Consider the following 17,756-nt stretch of genomic DNA (forward strand, 5'->3'; position numbering starts at 1 on the left):
AGGTATGAATCCCGGTTTAAACAGAAGCTTCTTGAATATACGGATTCTAACAACATCGCTTCCCTTTTCCTTACAGCTGCCAATCGTTGGCTGGAAGTTCGCATGGCAAGTACCTTATGCTTGTGTAAAGATATAAAAATGCCCCCTGCCCAAATCTTTTCTTTTTTTACACAAAATTGATCATTCTTATGATCTTATTTAGGATTGCCAATTGATTTTAAAAGGGATGCCCATGTTTTAGCAATAGCGCCCACCAGTATTCAGAAGCTAAAGTTTATTTCATTATTGTTTTTGTATCCAGGAAATTCTTAGCTGATTGAATTTATTAAATTAAACAAAGAAAACTCTGACAAGATTAAACTCTTCCTATGAAAAAAATATGTTTACACATATTAACTTTATTCTTAAATTCTTAAGAGCCATGGTGGTTCAATGGTTAGAGTGCAGTATAAAGAGTAAGTGCTATTGCTACTGCTATTCATTTAATTCTCAACTCAATGGAAAATGTTTACTAATATTGTTTTGCGTATTTAATCAGAAAATAGACATCCTTTTGGTTCTTTCTGCCTATTTTTGAACAGTGTAATATCAATATAGAGTTTTATATCATCCTCTATTCCTAAAATGGTATATTTGTTTAATAAGACTTTGGTAGAAATTGGTTTTGACAAACTTCTTTCATTCAGTCTTTAATTCAAAGTCTAAAGGTCATTTCTTTTATCTTTAGGAATATATTGGAGCATGTGTGGTGCTTATTGCAGCTGTTACATCCATTACCAGTTTTGAAGAGAATAATCTCTCTTCAGGACTTGTAGGTTTAGGATTAACCTATGCTCTAATGGTAAGTGAGTTAAACAAAAGATGTTCTTTCCATTCAAAGTGATACAATGTGTATTTTCTCCCAAATGTACAGCATGTGCTGAATTAACTTGAGTAAATTGATTTGGTCAACAACGCTGATATACATTTCCAATAATTTTATTCATATGAACAGCCTTATTGCTATAGATTTGTATGGAAAAATTACAAAATATTCAGATTTTTGCATAAGTATAATCCTCCTTTTCTTTTGGGAACAGATAATTGGGGTGGATAGTCTTCAAAGCATCTCCTATTTTACATGCGCATTATAAATACTAATCTTACTTAGGTATTGATTTTAGGTGTCTAATTACCTAAATTGGATGGTTCGCAACCTGGCTGATATGGAGCTTCAGCTGGGAGCTGTGAAAAGACTCAATGGTCTTATAAAAACGGAGGCTGAAAATTATGAAGGGCTGCTTTGTGAGTATGTTGGATGACTTACAGAAGAACCTGTTTAGTTCTATATTTAATGAAGTGCTGGATTCTTTTAAAAAATCATATTTGCTTCCAATGATTCCAATATATTGTACATATACACAAGCAAACAGATGTGTACTTTTTTTTTTAAATTTAGCTCCGGCGCAGATTCCTCAGAACTGGCCTGATCAGGGGGAGATTCAAATACAGAATTTAAGTGTCCGCTATGACAGTACTCTGAAGCCTGTGCTAAAACATGTCAATGCCCATATCTCTCCAGGACAAAAGGTAATCTAAATATTTATCTTGTACACCAGGGGTGTCAAACTCAATTTCATTGAGGGCTGCATCAGGGTTGTGCTTGACTTCAGGGGGCCAGGGTGAGCATGGGCAGGGTAGGTGTGGCCAGCCTGATGTCACTTGTGTCAGAGGCGCCTGTGGCAGCCCACGCACTCTGCCAGTGAAAATGGGCTCCTGAACTCCATTTTCAGCTGTGATGGCCTCCTGCAACCCTCTGCCAGAGAAAACAGAGTTTGTGGGGGGGGGAGCGCAGTTCTCCTCAGCTCTATTATTGACTGTGGTGGGCTTCTACCAGAGACCTCCCCCCCTCCTGAGCTCCATTTTCGTAGGCAGAGGCACTGCGGGCCCATCCTTTGCTGTTTCCAGGGTGGCCCCATGGGCCACATCTAAGCACTCTATGAGCCGGCTCCCGGGCCTTGAGTTTGACACCCCTGTTGTACATTAGCCATATAATAATTAAACTTAACTTAAATAAAACTACATCCGGCAGACAAAAACAGGCAATTATTCCAGAAACAACATATTCCTTAGATTAGAGCTGTGAATATAAAAACAATGCTTTCTCATCCATGAGTGGTGTGGTTCTTTCTCAGTCTGGGTTCTTTACCAGAGACCTGGGAGTTTGAGGGTTGCGGGGCACACCTTAGCTGTTCCTAGCCCTGCACTCTTCTGGATAGAGCTTGGATGTCATTCCCGGGATCTATTGGAGCCACGCTCCCAGCTTAAGAGCCACAGCCCTGAGTACTCTTACTACTACTAGGACCACTTTGGTTTTACTCTCTAGTTCCTCTTTCAGGCCCTTGTACTTCTCCTCATACTCCTTCATTCTGATGTTGCTGTCACTTGGCACCGCTACATGTAACACCACAGCTTTCTTCTACCACAATGTCTGGTTGATGGCCAGTACCTGCTATGCACCTGGATCTGGATCTGGAAGTCCCACAGGGGCGGGAGGGAGATAGTGACAGAGAGAGAGAGAGAGACAGAGACAGAGACAGAGACAGACAGAGAGAGAGAGAGAAAGAGAGAATTTTGTCCCTTGAGTTAATTTTGAGTCCCGGCAAATGCCTGGATTAGTGCCTATACTTTTCTTGGCAACATTCTTAAGTACTTGCCTCCTTCTCAGGATTGAGAGAGAGTGAGTGGCCCAAACTCACCCTGTTGGCTTCATGTTCAAAACAAAACTAGAATTCATGGTCTCTCACTTTCTAGCCTGGTGCCTTAAGCGTAACATCAAATTGGTTCTTATTATAATGTTATAATAATATTATAAAGGAATCCTACATAGATGACAATGAATAGTTATCTGAAGGTAATTAACTCCACTGAACACAATGGAAGTAACTGATGAATCTTACATAGGATAGCCTTCCTCCTATTAAAAATGATTCTGAGATTATATTGTTCTAACTAATGTATTTTCTGTTGTGTATCTTTTGTATTCTTACTTGGATGTAAGCCCTAGCTACATAATTAGTTTTCAGTAAATATGCACAGATTTATAGTCCCACAAGATATAGCACTCAAGACTATATATACTGTTTTAAGAAAAATCTTTGTTTTTCATTTTAAAATTTTCATTCAAGATTTTATTTTTCCAATATATTAGTTAAAATCAATCTTTCCCCTTTTAAAAACCTTTCAAATAATTCATTAAGGTTTTTTATAATCATATGATATGTCAATTATATTTTGTTCTTAAATTTTCACTATATTCTGATCACATTTTGGGATGATACCTCATGCAATAGATTTTCCCTTCCTCTCCTGGACCAGCTCTCCAAATTTGTATTTGAGCAGGACTGGGATCATTCTAGTCATGGACAGATAATGTTGCATAGAATCTCCCAATTTTTGTCTCTGGAAATTATGCAATTAAAAGAGAAAGACTGAAGTGATATTAATTAATAATGTGAAAAGGATCCATGATATGTATAAGTGCACTTTCTACATAGTATTTTCAAGTGCAAAGTAACTTCTCATCTTCACAAGAATCTAACCTGCCACTGGCAATCTATGTTTCTACTGTGTACTTTTAATATTAACCCCATATCATTCCTAGTTCAGATATATTTTGTTTGTTTGTTTGCAGATTGGGATATGTGGCAGAACAGGCAGTGGGAAGTCATCCTTTTCTCTAGCCTTTTTTAGAATGGTTGATGCCTTTGAAGGTAAATCTGAAGTAAACATCTCCCATTTTTGTTTTATTTTAACATTGTTGGTTTTATTTTATAACAAAGGGACCATCTGTCTTTTGCCCATTCTTCTCCCCCCCGCCCCCAATATCTCAAGAAGACATAAAATATATTTTGTTCTATTTACTTCCCTCAAGCCTCAAAATTAGCAAGGGGTTACCATCTAATTTTGATTTCTAAAGTTAATTAATACGTAGCATACGTATATTGCTAAAAGTGCCCATGTAACATTCCTGCCCTTCCATTGCAATAATGTTATGGAAGAGATTACCCAATCTAATTGGATAAATTCTTGTCCAGCCTCTGTTTAAAGTCATCCAGTAAAGAAGAGGTCACCTTCTTTTCTAACATTAAATAGGATTTTTCCTACCTGAATGTAAGATCCACTACCTTTGACATGCATGCAGAAATGATAAGAAAATACTCTCACTCATGCTTTTCAGGTTCTTGAAAAGAGCTATCATATCTCCACATCATCTTTTTTTCAGGGTTTAACAAATATCCCTCAGCCTCTGTTCATAAGATAAAGTTCCCTCCTCCGTCTCTTTATTCTGCTCTATATCTGATTCAGATTGCAGTATTTCAACGACTTGGTAACTTGAAATGGGGCCCTGACCAATGCAGAACACAGTGGAAAGAAATCTTCCTGTAGTTTGGAAACTACTTATATTCACGCAGAATAAAATTGCATTTTTCTTTGTAACTGGTAGGTTACGTTACTCACATTACATTATTGTGTTCAGCATATGATCAATTAAAATTCTAAATTCTTTTTTAAGTATTATTTCCAAGCCAAGTATCCCCTATTCTATACTATGCCCTAGAGTTACTTTCCTGAAGTGAAGAAATTTCCATTTTTCTTCACTAAATCTCAAAATTATTTTCATATACTTTAATATTAACATTTTAAGAATTATGTATAGAACAGAATTCCTTCATTTCTGCTTGTGCCGCAGGCAGCCCTCCTGAGCTCTGTTTTTGCTGGCAGAGGGTTGCAGGAAGCTGTTACAGCTGAAAACGGAGCTCGGAAGTCGGTTTTCATTGGTAGAGCACTCAGGCCACCACAGGTGCCCCTAACATGAGTAATGTCAAGCTGGCCACACCCACCCCAGCCTCCCGAGGTCAGACACAACCTTGATGTGGCCCTCAGTGAAATAGAGTTTGACACCCCTGTGCTATGGAATTCTATTTATCATAGTTTATTCAAATGTATTTTTTGAATGTTCAATGTATTTGTTTTCACTTGGCTTCATTTCCCCTTAAAATCCAGGATTTCAAGGTCAGGTTTTCCCCATTTTCCTTCTGCGTTATCTACTAAGCCTTACCTGTTAGTTAAAATCAAATCAAGATTAGCTGATTCCCATCCTTTAACTGCTGGTGGAAAAAGCAGCCAGGATCACACTGATAGGATCATACTTGAGCCATTACTAATTAGACCCATCACTAATACTTCATGCTCTTTTTTTCAAAGATGTGCAATTCATCTGCAATTTTTTCTTGGTCGTATAAAACATTTAAAATAAGTTGTTTACAGCAGATAGTCTCATGGCCTTTGATCTTTATTTTTTCTCAAATCAAAGTAACCGCATCATTCCCACTTGTTCAGCTGTTTCAGAAATTCAGAAAGGTCTTAGCTCTTTCCATGTGCAGGTGTATGAACAACCGCTTGATTTCACTTCTTTCTTAATGGGCAGGATTATCAATACTGTAGTGCTGCTTTTATGACTTAATCCACTAATTTTAGCATCATGACATTCATTCACCTTTGTATCCATCTTTGACATTTCATGCACACGTTCCTATCCTGAAAATCTTGGTTTTCGTTTTCTGAAAAAATTGATTTGTTTCATCCTTTAGATGCTTATACATAAATAATGCAAGCATCAATATTTTCAGGATTAAAAAAACAACAGCAACAACCTTGAATCACCATTCACTTGGAATGAAACTTTTCTCGTTGCACTGATCCAAATCAGAATTGTCTGTTTCTGAGACTTAAGAAGTTTTAAAAACATTTAATTTGTCGGGATCATGCATTGCTTTATATTAAGCAACCTATAGCTCTCTAGATAAAATATATGTCATGCTTCCATTTCTTCATTTTAATTGATAATAGGGCACAAACATGTTCTAACTTTCCAATCTTGTATATCAAATAATTCTCAATGGCATAAAGAATAATCAAAATAATTATAGCTATAAGAGCATTCCATGTTAATTGAATAAATTATTGTTCTGTGATATGCATGTATTTACTATATGTATAATCTCATATAATTAGAAAATATGATTAACAGTATTAACTTTTGCGTGTTTTTTTTTAAATAACAACAGGAAGGATCATTATAGATGGCATAGACATTGCCAAGCTTCCTTTACAAACTCTGAGATCCAGATTGTCAATTATTCTTCAAGACCCCGTTTTGTTCAGTGGCACAATCAGGTAACTGTTCCAATGATCAAATTTGTCTCAGTTAGGATAAAGAATCATATGCAAAAACATAATTAATTGCTGATGGAAGTTGCTCTTCCATTAATATCAATAGGTAAAGAAGAATATGAAGGAAATGGGAGAAAATTTTAATGCTTTGATGCATTTTTGGTTGAGACTGTGATCTACCAACCCTTAGTTCCATAGTTCACAAGTTGCTCAAAAAAAGTGTTTTAACTTTTCTATATGTGCCTCTTCTTGAAATTTATTTTAAATGATGTTCTGCTAAATTTTACTATAAGAATATGAGTCTTAATTTTTCTTTTGCTTATCTGAATGCGTATTTATAATTTTTAGTACAAATGAATATTCATTTTGCTTAATTCCTATCCAAAGAAGCAGTTTTTATAGCCCATAAAATAAACACAGTGGTATGTGCTTATTTTTGTGCATTTTTATAAATGTATTTTTTCATTTGATGATGTTGTAGGCTTTTGTTAATCCTATCCCACTACAACCTCTGAAGAAATGAAGAATGTATCTACGTATATGGTGGTTATATGGCTACATTTAAAAAATGTTCAATTTGCTAGACCATACGTTGCATTAAAATAAGACACATAACTAGTAATAATATATTGTGTTCTCTACAGTTTAACAAAAATGCAGAAAAGTGTGAATCTCTTTAGTCATTTTTATTTTTGCAGATTTAACTTGGATCCAGAAAAGAAATGCACTGACAGCACCTTATGGGAAGCATTGGAAATAGCACAACTGAAACATGTGGTGAAAGCTTTACCTGGGGGACTAGGTAATAATTCCGTTAACTGTGGAGAAACCAGCACTTAAAACATTTCTACTTGAATTTTAGCTGTTTTAGATAGAGACTACAAATGCTAACTGTATTTATAATTTGCTCATTTTCTTTAAAAATGTCTTTCTCCAGAAAATGGTTGTATTTATGGTTGTAATTATGTATAAACATAATTTCAAAGTAATACAGTCACGTGATCAAGCTATATTCTCAAAGTCTGGCCATGTTACCATTGTTCGGTTTTATCTGAAGTTTTACTTTTGGGGGAGGCACTATGTTTCCTAAAGGAAGAAGCTTCATAGTGCTGTAAGAAATATCCATCTGGTTCAAGTGGGGAGAAAGACACTGGAAATATGGAAGCTGATTGGAAATATGGTTTAATGAAGCAGAACCATCACATGGTCCTGGTGAAGCTGACCACATGGAATGGAGAGTGAGGATTATTTATACCCTCTCTTGGGCCTTGCCCTTGAGCTTCCTGTTCCTGTGCAAGCTACTGGCTGCTGTAGGGGTCACTGCTAACTTTGTAGGCTGTCTGGGTCCCAGGCTTGGTTGAAGCTTGTTGGGTAATGCAGTGAAGGGGCTTGTTGTGACATGTGGTGAACTCTGCTGCTAGATGGTAGAGGGCTAATCCTATTAGGTCCTGAAGGGTCTTGTCTTAATTCCATCACCCTGGAGCTGAAGGTCTTTTGTTTTGTAAATACGCTGCCCCAGTCCTGCTAGAGCTATTAAGAAAGGTGGCGGCTGCTTTCCAAGAGCATGTTTCTCCTTTAGGAAAATATAATATTCAGCCCCTTTAATATATCTCAAAATATTTCATTCTTCTAGGATAGAAGTGGATACTTACATTCTACAATAGTCAAAGAGCTGCCATCAAAAAGTCCTTGTCCCACATTTATTACATCAACAGGCCATTCCCCCTTCCTAAATACTGGGGCTCAAAAGCATTTAATGGTGTAATACCCAAGAATCTATGCATTCAGTTGCAGCTGGTAGCTTGTAGGCAATTATCATGCGAGCTTGTAGGTAGCCAAGCCTGAAAATCAGAGCCTGGGTGCTCCTTACCTTCTCCTTAGAATCCTAGCAATTATATCTGCAATGGCTTTCAGACTGCCTTGAAGAATAGCAGCCATTAAATTAAAATGTTACTGGGGCACGAAATCCTCTATCCATTGCACTTGTCATGATGCAATGGGATGACAGTATCCTCAATGGGTTCAAGAAGCAGTGAAGTAAGATGTCTATTAACTGCATTTCAAGCCTATCCTGTCAGCTGAAGTTCGGAGTTCATTTTTCCTTTCATAAGACAGAAGTGGGAAAAAAAACTTGCAGGGATACGGAGAAAACAAAACAAAGGAGGCAAACCTGATCGTTGTAATATCAGTCCCCGGCCATCTGTCTGTTAGTTGTGGTTTTGCATGTTGATCGAAGAGATCTGTATCTATAGTATACAAATAGTGTAATTGTGTATATGGTTATAAGGAACAGGAACATAATATATGAATTGGGAAATTAAATGGAAATAACATATTCAGGAATACAGGGTTGCATAATATAAGTAATGTTTGTGTATGAGAAAGCGAGACTTAAGAGTGATGAATTGGTATAAGGGAGATATCCATGATTTTCCTTGTGACTTTCCTTTTCTAAATATTTGTTTTAATCAGATGCAATAGTCACAGAAGGTGGAGAAAATTTCAGCCAAGGGCAAAGACAGCTGTTCTGCTTAGCCAGAGCATTTGTACGGAAAACAAGTATCTTAATCATGGATGAAGCCACAGCGTCTATTGATATGGCAACTGTAAGTTCAGGGTTTCAAACGTTCCATAATGGTTTTATAAGGAGGCAAAATAATTTACTGATTACTGAAATACTGCTCAGTGTTTCCATGTATATAAGGGATTTCATTAATTAATATAAACATGTTATCTACTTATGTAGGAAAACATTCTTCAGAAGGTTGCAATGACTGCATTTGCTGATCGTACAGTAGTGACAATTGCAGTAAGTATATTATATTTTACTGCTGAAATGTTATCGATTTGTAACTCTGAGTCTATTTATTTCCTGTTTCAAACGCAGTATCCCTTTTATTGCACTTTATATAGACACATTTGCACATCAATAAGGAACCAAATTGTCCATAATTCTCTGTAAATGTCCATTGTTGGACACAACAATGGAATATGGCTGACTAATTTTATATCTTTCCAGCAATGCAACCAATAAAATAATATAAAGTCAACAAGCAAATTAATAATATGAAAATGGAATTAACATAACACCGTAGAGATTAAAATTATCTTGTTCTTTAACAATAACAAACCAAGACTACCTTTTTGATTTCAAAAACAAATCTAGTGTAAGATTCTCTGTGAAGTGAGTATATTATGTGGTTTGATGAAAATAAAGTGATAACAACTTGCATACCAGAGTGAAAAAAAAATTCAGCCAAAATAGTATATTATTTTCTGAAATGTGTATTTTGAATAGAATAATGATCATTCTATTTGGCAGTTATGGGGCCTGCATTCCAAAATATATGAAAGATGTTTAATTGGAGAAGACTTTGTATCTTTCAGAAATAGTTATATGTTGCAATTAAAATTTTAACTGTATCTGTTTGTCTTACAGCACCGGGTGCACACTATTCTAAATGCTGATATGATTATTGTCATGAAGAGAGGAGTTATTTTGGAATATGACAAACCAGAAGTTCTGCTGGAAAAAGAAGGCAGTGTGTTTGCTTCTTTTGTTCAAGCGGACAAATAGATGCAATATAAATGATTAAACCATTTGAAAGGACAGTTTTATTATCAATTTTCTAATTATGTAAAAAATCCGTAAATAAAAAATATTTAATAATAAAAATCTTAAGTCTATAAGTTCTTGAGAAATGAAGTACAATTGCTTTACCTTTTAAGTGTGAGCATCTTACTTTTCCAGTAGGAGCTACTGACATATATATTTTCCCCTGTTTTATCTCCAAGTTTCATAATGAATCAAAAATTTAAAAATAAATAGAATCAAGTTTGCATGATGAGATATTTAAATTAATGCTCCGCCAGATGTTAAACGTTAACACCTTACATTAAGCCATGTCTCTCTCTAACAGGCAAAAACCAGAAAAATAATTCTGTAACTACACCTGTAGTCATGTACATTACTGTATGTACATTTGAATATCATCACACCGATATGGAATACAGTTAGTCCTTGGGTTACAACCACAATTAAGCCCAAAATTTATCTTGCTAAATAAGACATTTGTTAAGTGAGTTTTGACCATTTTACGACCTTTCTTTCCACAGTTAAGTGAAACACAGCAGTTGTCAAGTTAGTAACACAGGTTGTTAAGTGCGTGACCTGTCAAAACCGCGGTAGACAAAACCGCGCTCGACGAAAGTGCGTACCTGACGTCATCAGCAGCGCGACGAAAAAAATTTAAAATAAATTAAATTGAAATTAAAATAAAATTAAAGCAAGCCGATTCACATAAAGGTAAGGGTTAGGTTTAGGGTTAGGGTTAGGGTTAGGGTTAGGTTAAGGGTTAGGGTTAGGGTTACGTTAAGCGTTAGGGTTAGGTTTAGCGTTAGGTTAAGGGTTAGCGTTAGGTTTAGCGTTAGGTTTAGGGTTAGGTTTAGGGTTAGGTTAAGGGTTAGGTTTAGGGTTAGGTTTAGGGTAAGGTTTGGGGGGGTTAGGGAAAGGTTTTCGCTTTAATTTTAAATTTACCGCTCACAGTGCGATGTTTTCGTCGTGCTGTGATGACGTCATGTACGTGCTTTCATCGAGCGCGCTTTTGTCTACCGCAGTTTTGTGGTGGAACCGCTAAGTGAATCTGGATTCCCCATTGACTTTGCTTGTCAGAAGGTCACAAAAGGTGACCCCAGAACACTGCAACTGTCATATATATCAACCAATTGCCAAGCATCTGAACTTTGATCATCTCGTGACCATAAGGATGCTGCAATGATCATAAAGATGAGAAATTGTCATAAGTCACTTTTTTTCAGTGCCTTGTAACAACTTTGAACTACAAAGTTTGAGGACTACCTGTACATGTTGGCAGGATAATAGACAGATTTAACCTAAAACTATTTCATAAGTTATTGAGACTTCAAGCCACTGGCAGCTTTACTTGTCAAAAGTAGTTAAATGAAAATATAACACAGAACCTGGTATACAGAAGCAGACATGACATGCCAAAAACTGAACAATTAGCTCCTATTAACAATTTAGCTCATGTAATAAAACAGTACAGATTATAATTGTAAAATATTCATTCTATAGCTTACTAACATTTTGCATAATTGACCAGTGGTAATCATGTGGCGTGTTAAATTTCAGTCTTCACACTTCTTATGATTTTAAAATCTCTCTATTTCAATTTTAAATTATTTCTATCAAAACCTTTATGGCTCCTAAATATGTAGAAACAAGTGCCATTAGTATGGACAGAATATTCATCATTTTTAAAATAATTTTTATTAAAGGTATTATGCAATAGTAAAAAAATAAGCATAAAAAAGAGCAAAGAAAAAAGAAAACAAGTAAACAAGTAAAGGATCAGCTTCCAATCTTCTTTGAAGCAATTCAAATAAATGTATCATATATCCTTCCTCTTTAAGATTATATCATAGTTCCCTTGAAGGTTCACTCATTTTCCAGTAGACCCATGAGCCATTCATCCTGAATGCTGTGTTTTCCAACCAAAGGTTTCTATGCTATTTATACACATTTTGCTCTGCCAGCACAGTACATTATGTCCTAAATGTGACAGAAAGATTTTCACTGTATTTGCATCCCATATTAAACTTGGTTAAGAAGCATGCGCATGTTGGGGGAGATTCTGCCTGCCTGAGGGAAAGAGCACACTTGGTCTCTCAGAACCCACCTGCTGCCTAGCATAGAAAAATATAAAGTAGAGATTCTGTCAAGCCATTGAAAGACAAAAAGGAAAATGTGCTGATTTTAAAACCCACAAGCTGTCAGAAGAAAATCAAGGGGTGAAGAATAACCATTCTGCATTATCCCAGAATCACTCAGTTTCTATGATATAGCAATAGCAATAGCAGTTAGACTTATATACCGCTTCATAGGGCTTTCAGCCCTCTCTAAGCGGTTTACAGAGTCAGCATATTGCCCCCAACAATAATCCGGGTCCTCATTTTACCCAACTCGGAAGGATGGAAGGCTGAGCCAGTGAGATTTGAATAGCCGAACTGCAGAACTGCAGTCAGCTGAAGTAGCCTGCAGTGCTGCATTTAACCACTGCGCCACCTTGGCTCTTTTTATTTATTCAACTACTCCAACCCACCTCACAGGATGGTGGTTGCAGAGAAAAAGAACAGAAAGTATATGATGGTCAACATCGTGAGCTCCTGAAGGAAAGGCAGATTGCCTCTAAACAGGCAATCTTCGTGTAATGTTTAGGTTATGCATCATTGAGATCCAGTTTGGTACAGGGGCTAAGGTATTGGGGTACAACGCAAGTGACTAGAGGTTCTAGTCCTCTCTTAGTCATGAAAGCCACGTGGGTGACTTTGGGCTAGTTACTTGATAGGGTTGTTGTGGGCAAAGAAAGGAAGGAGGAGCGTTAGGTACATATGCTGCCTTGTTTTGCCAAAAAAAATATTGTGTGAATAGCTGTAATAGAAATATTGTATTTACCTGCAGATCAACTTCACCCACAGAGTTTATATCCTTTTTTTTAGGAGAGTATAATTGAAGAAAATCTCACTACTATCTTTTTACCGAAGGTGAGAGGCAAGCAGCGTCCTAATTATTTACACACTGTGTCCTTTAATAGACCATACATCTAGAGGCTAAAACATATGAAGACGGGTTGCAGGAACTGGGTGTGGCTAGTTTAATGAAAAGAAGGACTAGGGCAGACATGATAGCAGTGTTCCAATATCTCAGGGGCTGCCACAAAGAAGAGGAAGTCAAACTATTCTTCAAAGCACCTGAAGGTAGGACAAGAAGCAATGAGTAGAAACTAATAAAAGGAGAGAAGCAACTTAGAACTGAGGAGAAATTTCCTGACAGTTAGAACAATTAATCAGTGGGACAACTTGCTTCCAGAAGTTGTGAATGTCCCAACACTGGAAGTTTTTAAGAAGATGTTGGATAGCCATTTGTCTGAAGTGGTGTAGGGTTTCCTGTCTAAGCAGGGGTTGGACAAGAAGACCTCCAAGGTTCAGTTCAGTTCAGTTTATTACATTTATATGCCACCCTTCCCCCCCCCCCCCGAAGGGGACTCAGGGCGGCTCACAACTCAACCAGGGAAGGGGAATACAGACAAAAGAAATTTAAAAAACAAAGCATCACAATGCATAATTTAAAAATACACAACAGTCATACCATTCGAGACGGGGGCAACAGCTCTTTAGCCCCAGGCCTGTCGGAACAGCCAGGTTTTAAGGTCCCTTCCAACTCTGTTATTCTATTCTAAGCTGAGGTTGCTTTTGAGGGAAAGAATGAAAACTTTCTCCAACCCACCCGACTGTTCGTGGCGGGAGCCACTCTGCCATCCAGAAGTTTTGTTTGCGCCGATCCCGGGGGAAACCTTTGTGCTGGGCTTTCCCGATGCGAGAGCGCCCCCTGCCGACTCCATTTGTTTCTGGCTTAGAGAACAGGCGGTCCAGCAAGGCGGCCACCGCCACCTGACGACTGCCTTGCGTGGGGTTTCCTCCAAAAGCCGGACGACCCCTTAGTTGGCTTGCCGCCCGCCGCTGTCAGGAGCAAGTCACGAAATGCCGCCGCCTCGCCAAAGTCGAAGCGAGCTGTGATTGGCGTGCGCAGCTGGGGGAGGGGGGGACCGGACGGCGCTCGCCGGGACTGGCAGGCGGCGGAGTCGGGCCAGGGCAGTGCGAGCGCAGGCGAAGAGGCCTTGGGGCTCCGCTGGCTGGCGTCCCCGCAGCGGTGGCGGACACGTGGCCGTAGCTGGGGCAGGGTCGGTGGTGGTGGTGGTGGTGGTGGTGGGAGGGGGTGTAGCCTACGCCATCATGCTGTCCAGGAAGGGGATCATCCCTGAGGAGTACGTGCTGACCCGACTGGCCGAGGATGTCCCGGATCACACGCGCCACCGGACCCGGGAGCGTCGGGCCAGGTTCGTGGGCAAAAACGGGGCGTGCAATGTGGCGCACAAGAACATCCGGGAGCAGGGCCGCTTCCTGCAGGACGTCTTCACCACCTTGGTGGACCTGAAGTGGCCCCACACGCTGATCATCTTCACCATGACCTTCCTGTGCAGCTGGCTGCTCTTCGCTATGATTTGGTGGCTAATCGCCTTCGCCCACGGGGACCTGGACCACAGCACCCGCCAGCTGCGCCTTCAAGACGGGCTCGGGGATCGGGAGGCGGCGGCGACCCACTTTGTGCCCTGCGTAACCGACATCAATTCCTTCACCTCCGCTTTCCTCTTCTCCATCGAGGTGCAGGTGACCATCGGCTTCGGGGGCCGCATGGTGACCGAAGAATGCCCCCTCGCCATCCTTATCCTCATCCTGCAGAACATCGTGGGGCTGCTGATCAACGCCATCATGCTGGGCTGCATTTTCATGAAGACCTCGCAGGCGCACCACCGCGCCGAGACGCTCATCTTCAGCAAGCACGCCGTGATCGCGCTCCGCGGGGGGAAGCTCTGCTTCATGCTGCGCGTGGGCGACCTGCGCAAGAGCATGATCATCTGCGCCAGCATCCGCATGCAGGTGGTGAAGAAGAGCACCAGCCAGGAGGGCGAGGTGATGCCCCTCAACCAGATCGAGATCCAGATGGAGAACCCGGTGGGGGGCAATAGCATCTTCCTGGTCTCCCCGCTCATCATTTACCACGTGATAGACAAGAATAGCCCCCTGTACGAGGTAGCCCCAGCCAGCCTCACTCACCACGAGGACCTGGAGGTGATTGTCATCCTTGAAGGGGTGGTAGAAACCACAGGCATCACCACCCAAGCCAGGACCTCTTACCTAGCGGATGAAATACTTTGGGGCCAGAGGTTTGTGCCTATCGTGTCGGAGGAGGATGGACAATACTCAGTAGACTATTCAAAGTTTGGCAACACGGTGAAGGTGCCCACTCCAAACTGCACAGCCAAACAATTGGATGAAGACCGGAGTATCATGGACACTATTTCTTTGTCACCCAAAGGCACCATCAGAAAAAGGTCTGTTAGGTTAAAGCCCAAATTTACCATATCTGAGGAGACCTTGTGACAACTCTGTGGACTTACCTGTGACAGCAGGCATAAGAGACATGGAGGCAGCCTCTGTTTCATTTTTCAGGTTGGTCCCATCGGTTTATGGACTGTATTTAATGTTTGTGATGCAAGACGAAGTATGTGACTCAGGGTAACATCAGGAAAACTGAGCATGCATAAAGCTTTCTTCAGCTTTCTTATGTACTGTATTTGCCCTTGAGATAGGTAAATCTCCCAAAAAGATAGACATCTCTTTTTTTTTCTTGAGAAATTATTTTCTATGTTTGGGATTGAATTATTTCTTTTTCCACAATGAAAAGGCACTAATACTGTAATCAGCTATTTATACTTACGAAAAGACACTATAGGTGCAAGAGTGCCCATTGATGTGGCTATACTGAACGAATAAATGTATTGATTCAATTTATAAATGATAACTGCATGCTTCCTTTGATTGCCAGTGAATTAGGAGGTATATTGGCTTATGGTATGCAATAGGTGATATAATAAAGTTAATTCCACATGTGTTAGGACATACAGGGAAAATTTTTTTAAAAAAAAAATTAGATAATTAGGAGGAAAAGCAGTCAGGATTGTGGTCTGCAAAAGAAAAAATGAATTTCTGAGTAGTACAATCCTATCCAGATCTACTTAAAAATTGGTTCCACTGAGTTCAGAGCGACTTATTTTTAATTCAGAGAATAGATTTTAACTTCAACGGGTTTAGAGTGTCATAGTCACCCTTTGCTGCTACCCCAATCTTTTTTTTACTGTAAAACACTGTATATTATTTGTATGAAAAATATTGAATTAATGTGGGGCACTTTTATGTAACTTACCTGCAGGAGCAGACTCTGTTTGAATGTTATAACTGAAAATTGATCTTTCCAGTTTTTTGAAAAAGGATAACATTTGAAAAAATACAGATATTTTTAAGGAAAGAATACTGGGTAACCAACTGGTTTGATCTTTCTCGTTTTCAGTTCCTATAATATTCACTGACAAATAGAAGCAGTAGGGTTGACAAATGTAATCCTAGCTGTCATGTGAATTCCCATCTCTATCAAATTACATCATTTAATAAATTTGCATCAAATTTTATGTATTTTAATTAATGTTTTTTTAAAAACTCTGCAATTTTGGACTTGGATGAGGGAGAACCAAGATTCAAATTTTGCATATCCATGAAACTCCCTGCTAACCCTGGGCCAGTGACTTTTGCTGTAGCCATACCTACCTCACTGAGTTCTATCTATGCTGCCTTGTTTCTTTGTAGTGAAAGCAGGCTAAAAATAAAATAAATATAAGTTTTATGAATTGGTACAGAATCAGGACATACTGGGGTGGGGGCAATTAATCAGAATAAGTCAGGAACTTAATTAATCTAATATATGTACAAAGATTAGAGATATTAAATTCCATAATTTATTGCAAGTAAGTTAAGTAAGTTAAGGATTAGGCATGGTGATGTTATAAAAAGAGCTGTTACTTTATTTACCAAATCGCATACTGTATGCATTGAACTCCAAAGATAAAGTCTTAATGTATTTAAAATTAGCATGTATATATTTAACTATAATTGCATGCCTTAGTTTTTACTTGTAATAATAAGGCAATATTTTTATGTCATCAGTAAATCAGAAATGTCTGTAACATGGAATAAAGTGGCATAACCATGTTAATTTTATAGACCAATAACCCAAAAATAAAAAGTGCATTTGTTTAAAAAATATTAAAATGTGTGCTATTAACATTACATGGTTTGCTATTAAGATCATGTGGTTTAGTATCATTGACTATTTTTATATGTCATGTTTACAATTTCTGCATTTGTGCCATTTTGTTCTAGGGATATGTGCGCTCTTAATTTCTCAGATGATCTTTTCAGTCTACAATATGCTTCTATTTAGTTATTGTTAAATAGTTTTATAAACAACTTTGCATTTGTTGTGATTAAGGAATTTGAGAACTTTAATCAAAAGGTAATAGATGTGCCTTTATTTCTGAATTCCAATCTCTAGCAATGCCCAAATATTAATTCTACATCTTTAGGAACACAATTATACAGAATTATTTACATTTTTGGTTAATGTAATGCATTTTATAAAAGGTGGATAATTAAACTCATTTTCCCTTTCCATATCTCAAACCACATAAAATAAGAATGCTTTTTCTGGCAAACTCCCCTGAATAAGCCATTGCATAGTTTAAATAATTAACTAGCCAATCTTGAGGATATATATTTTGCCCTTTATTAAAAGGTATAATTAGCCACAGGAGTTAATTGTGATATAAAAAAGAAAGAAAACAAGCAAGTTACAAGTCAAAACATTCAAGTTTATTTTGAAGAAACAGCATGCTTCCTTTACAAATCTTTTCTCCGTCATTCCTGAGGTCAGGAGGATGAAGTTTCAGTCTTAATTAACTATAGATCGGCGTCAGAAATAATACCCAAGGAAAAGATTCAAAGACAAAAGTAACTTCAGGATCTTCTTCAGAGATTTCCTGCTTTATGGCAGTTGTCCAGTTCCAAAA

The 17,756-nt window shown here is 38.3% G+C and overlaps 2 protein-coding genes across 2 annotated transcripts in view; both read left to right on the forward strand.

Annotated features, from left to right (window-relative positions):
- The window catches only part of ABCC8 (ATP binding cassette subfamily C member 8), a 59,432-nt gene extending 49,496 nt beyond the window's left edge, over nt 1–9,936 (forward strand). The window contains 10 exon segments of the mRNA XM_032222394.1: nt 3–105; nt 728–841; nt 1,164–1,284; nt 1,439–1,569; nt 3,674–3,752; nt 6,111–6,219; nt 6,915–7,018; nt 8,689–8,822; nt 8,963–9,025; nt 9,656–9,936. Coding sequence (XP_032078285.1) covers nt 3–105; nt 728–841; nt 1,164–1,284; nt 1,439–1,569; nt 3,674–3,752; nt 6,111–6,219; nt 6,915–7,018; nt 8,689–8,822; nt 8,963–9,025; nt 9,656–9,793 — 1,096 coding nt within the window. The 3' untranslated portion in view covers nt 9,794–9,936.
- A 4,092-nt stretch (nt 9,937–14,028) lies between these two features.
- KCNJ11 (potassium inwardly rectifying channel subfamily J member 11) lies at nt 14,029–15,237 on the forward strand. Its single transcript, XM_032225974.1, has one exon. It carries the CDS (start codon nt 14,029–14,031, stop codon nt 15,235–15,237), a length of 1,209 nt encoding a protein of 402 aa, XP_032081865.1.
- The last annotated feature ends 2,519 nt before the right edge of the window (nt 15,238–17,756 follow it).

The sequence above is a fragment of the Thamnophis elegans genome, chromosome 1 (genome assembly GCF_009769535.1).
Source record: "Thamnophis elegans isolate rThaEle1 chromosome 1, rThaEle1.pri, whole genome shotgun sequence".
In the NCBI taxonomy this organism is placed as follows: Eukaryota; Metazoa; Chordata; class Lepidosauria; order Squamata; family Colubridae; genus Thamnophis; species Thamnophis elegans.

Coding starts and splice junctions, on each gene's coding strand:
- KCNJ11 (XM_032225974.1), top strand. CDS start 14,029: ATGCTGTCCAGGAAGGGGATCATCCCTGAGGAGTACGTGCTGACCCGA.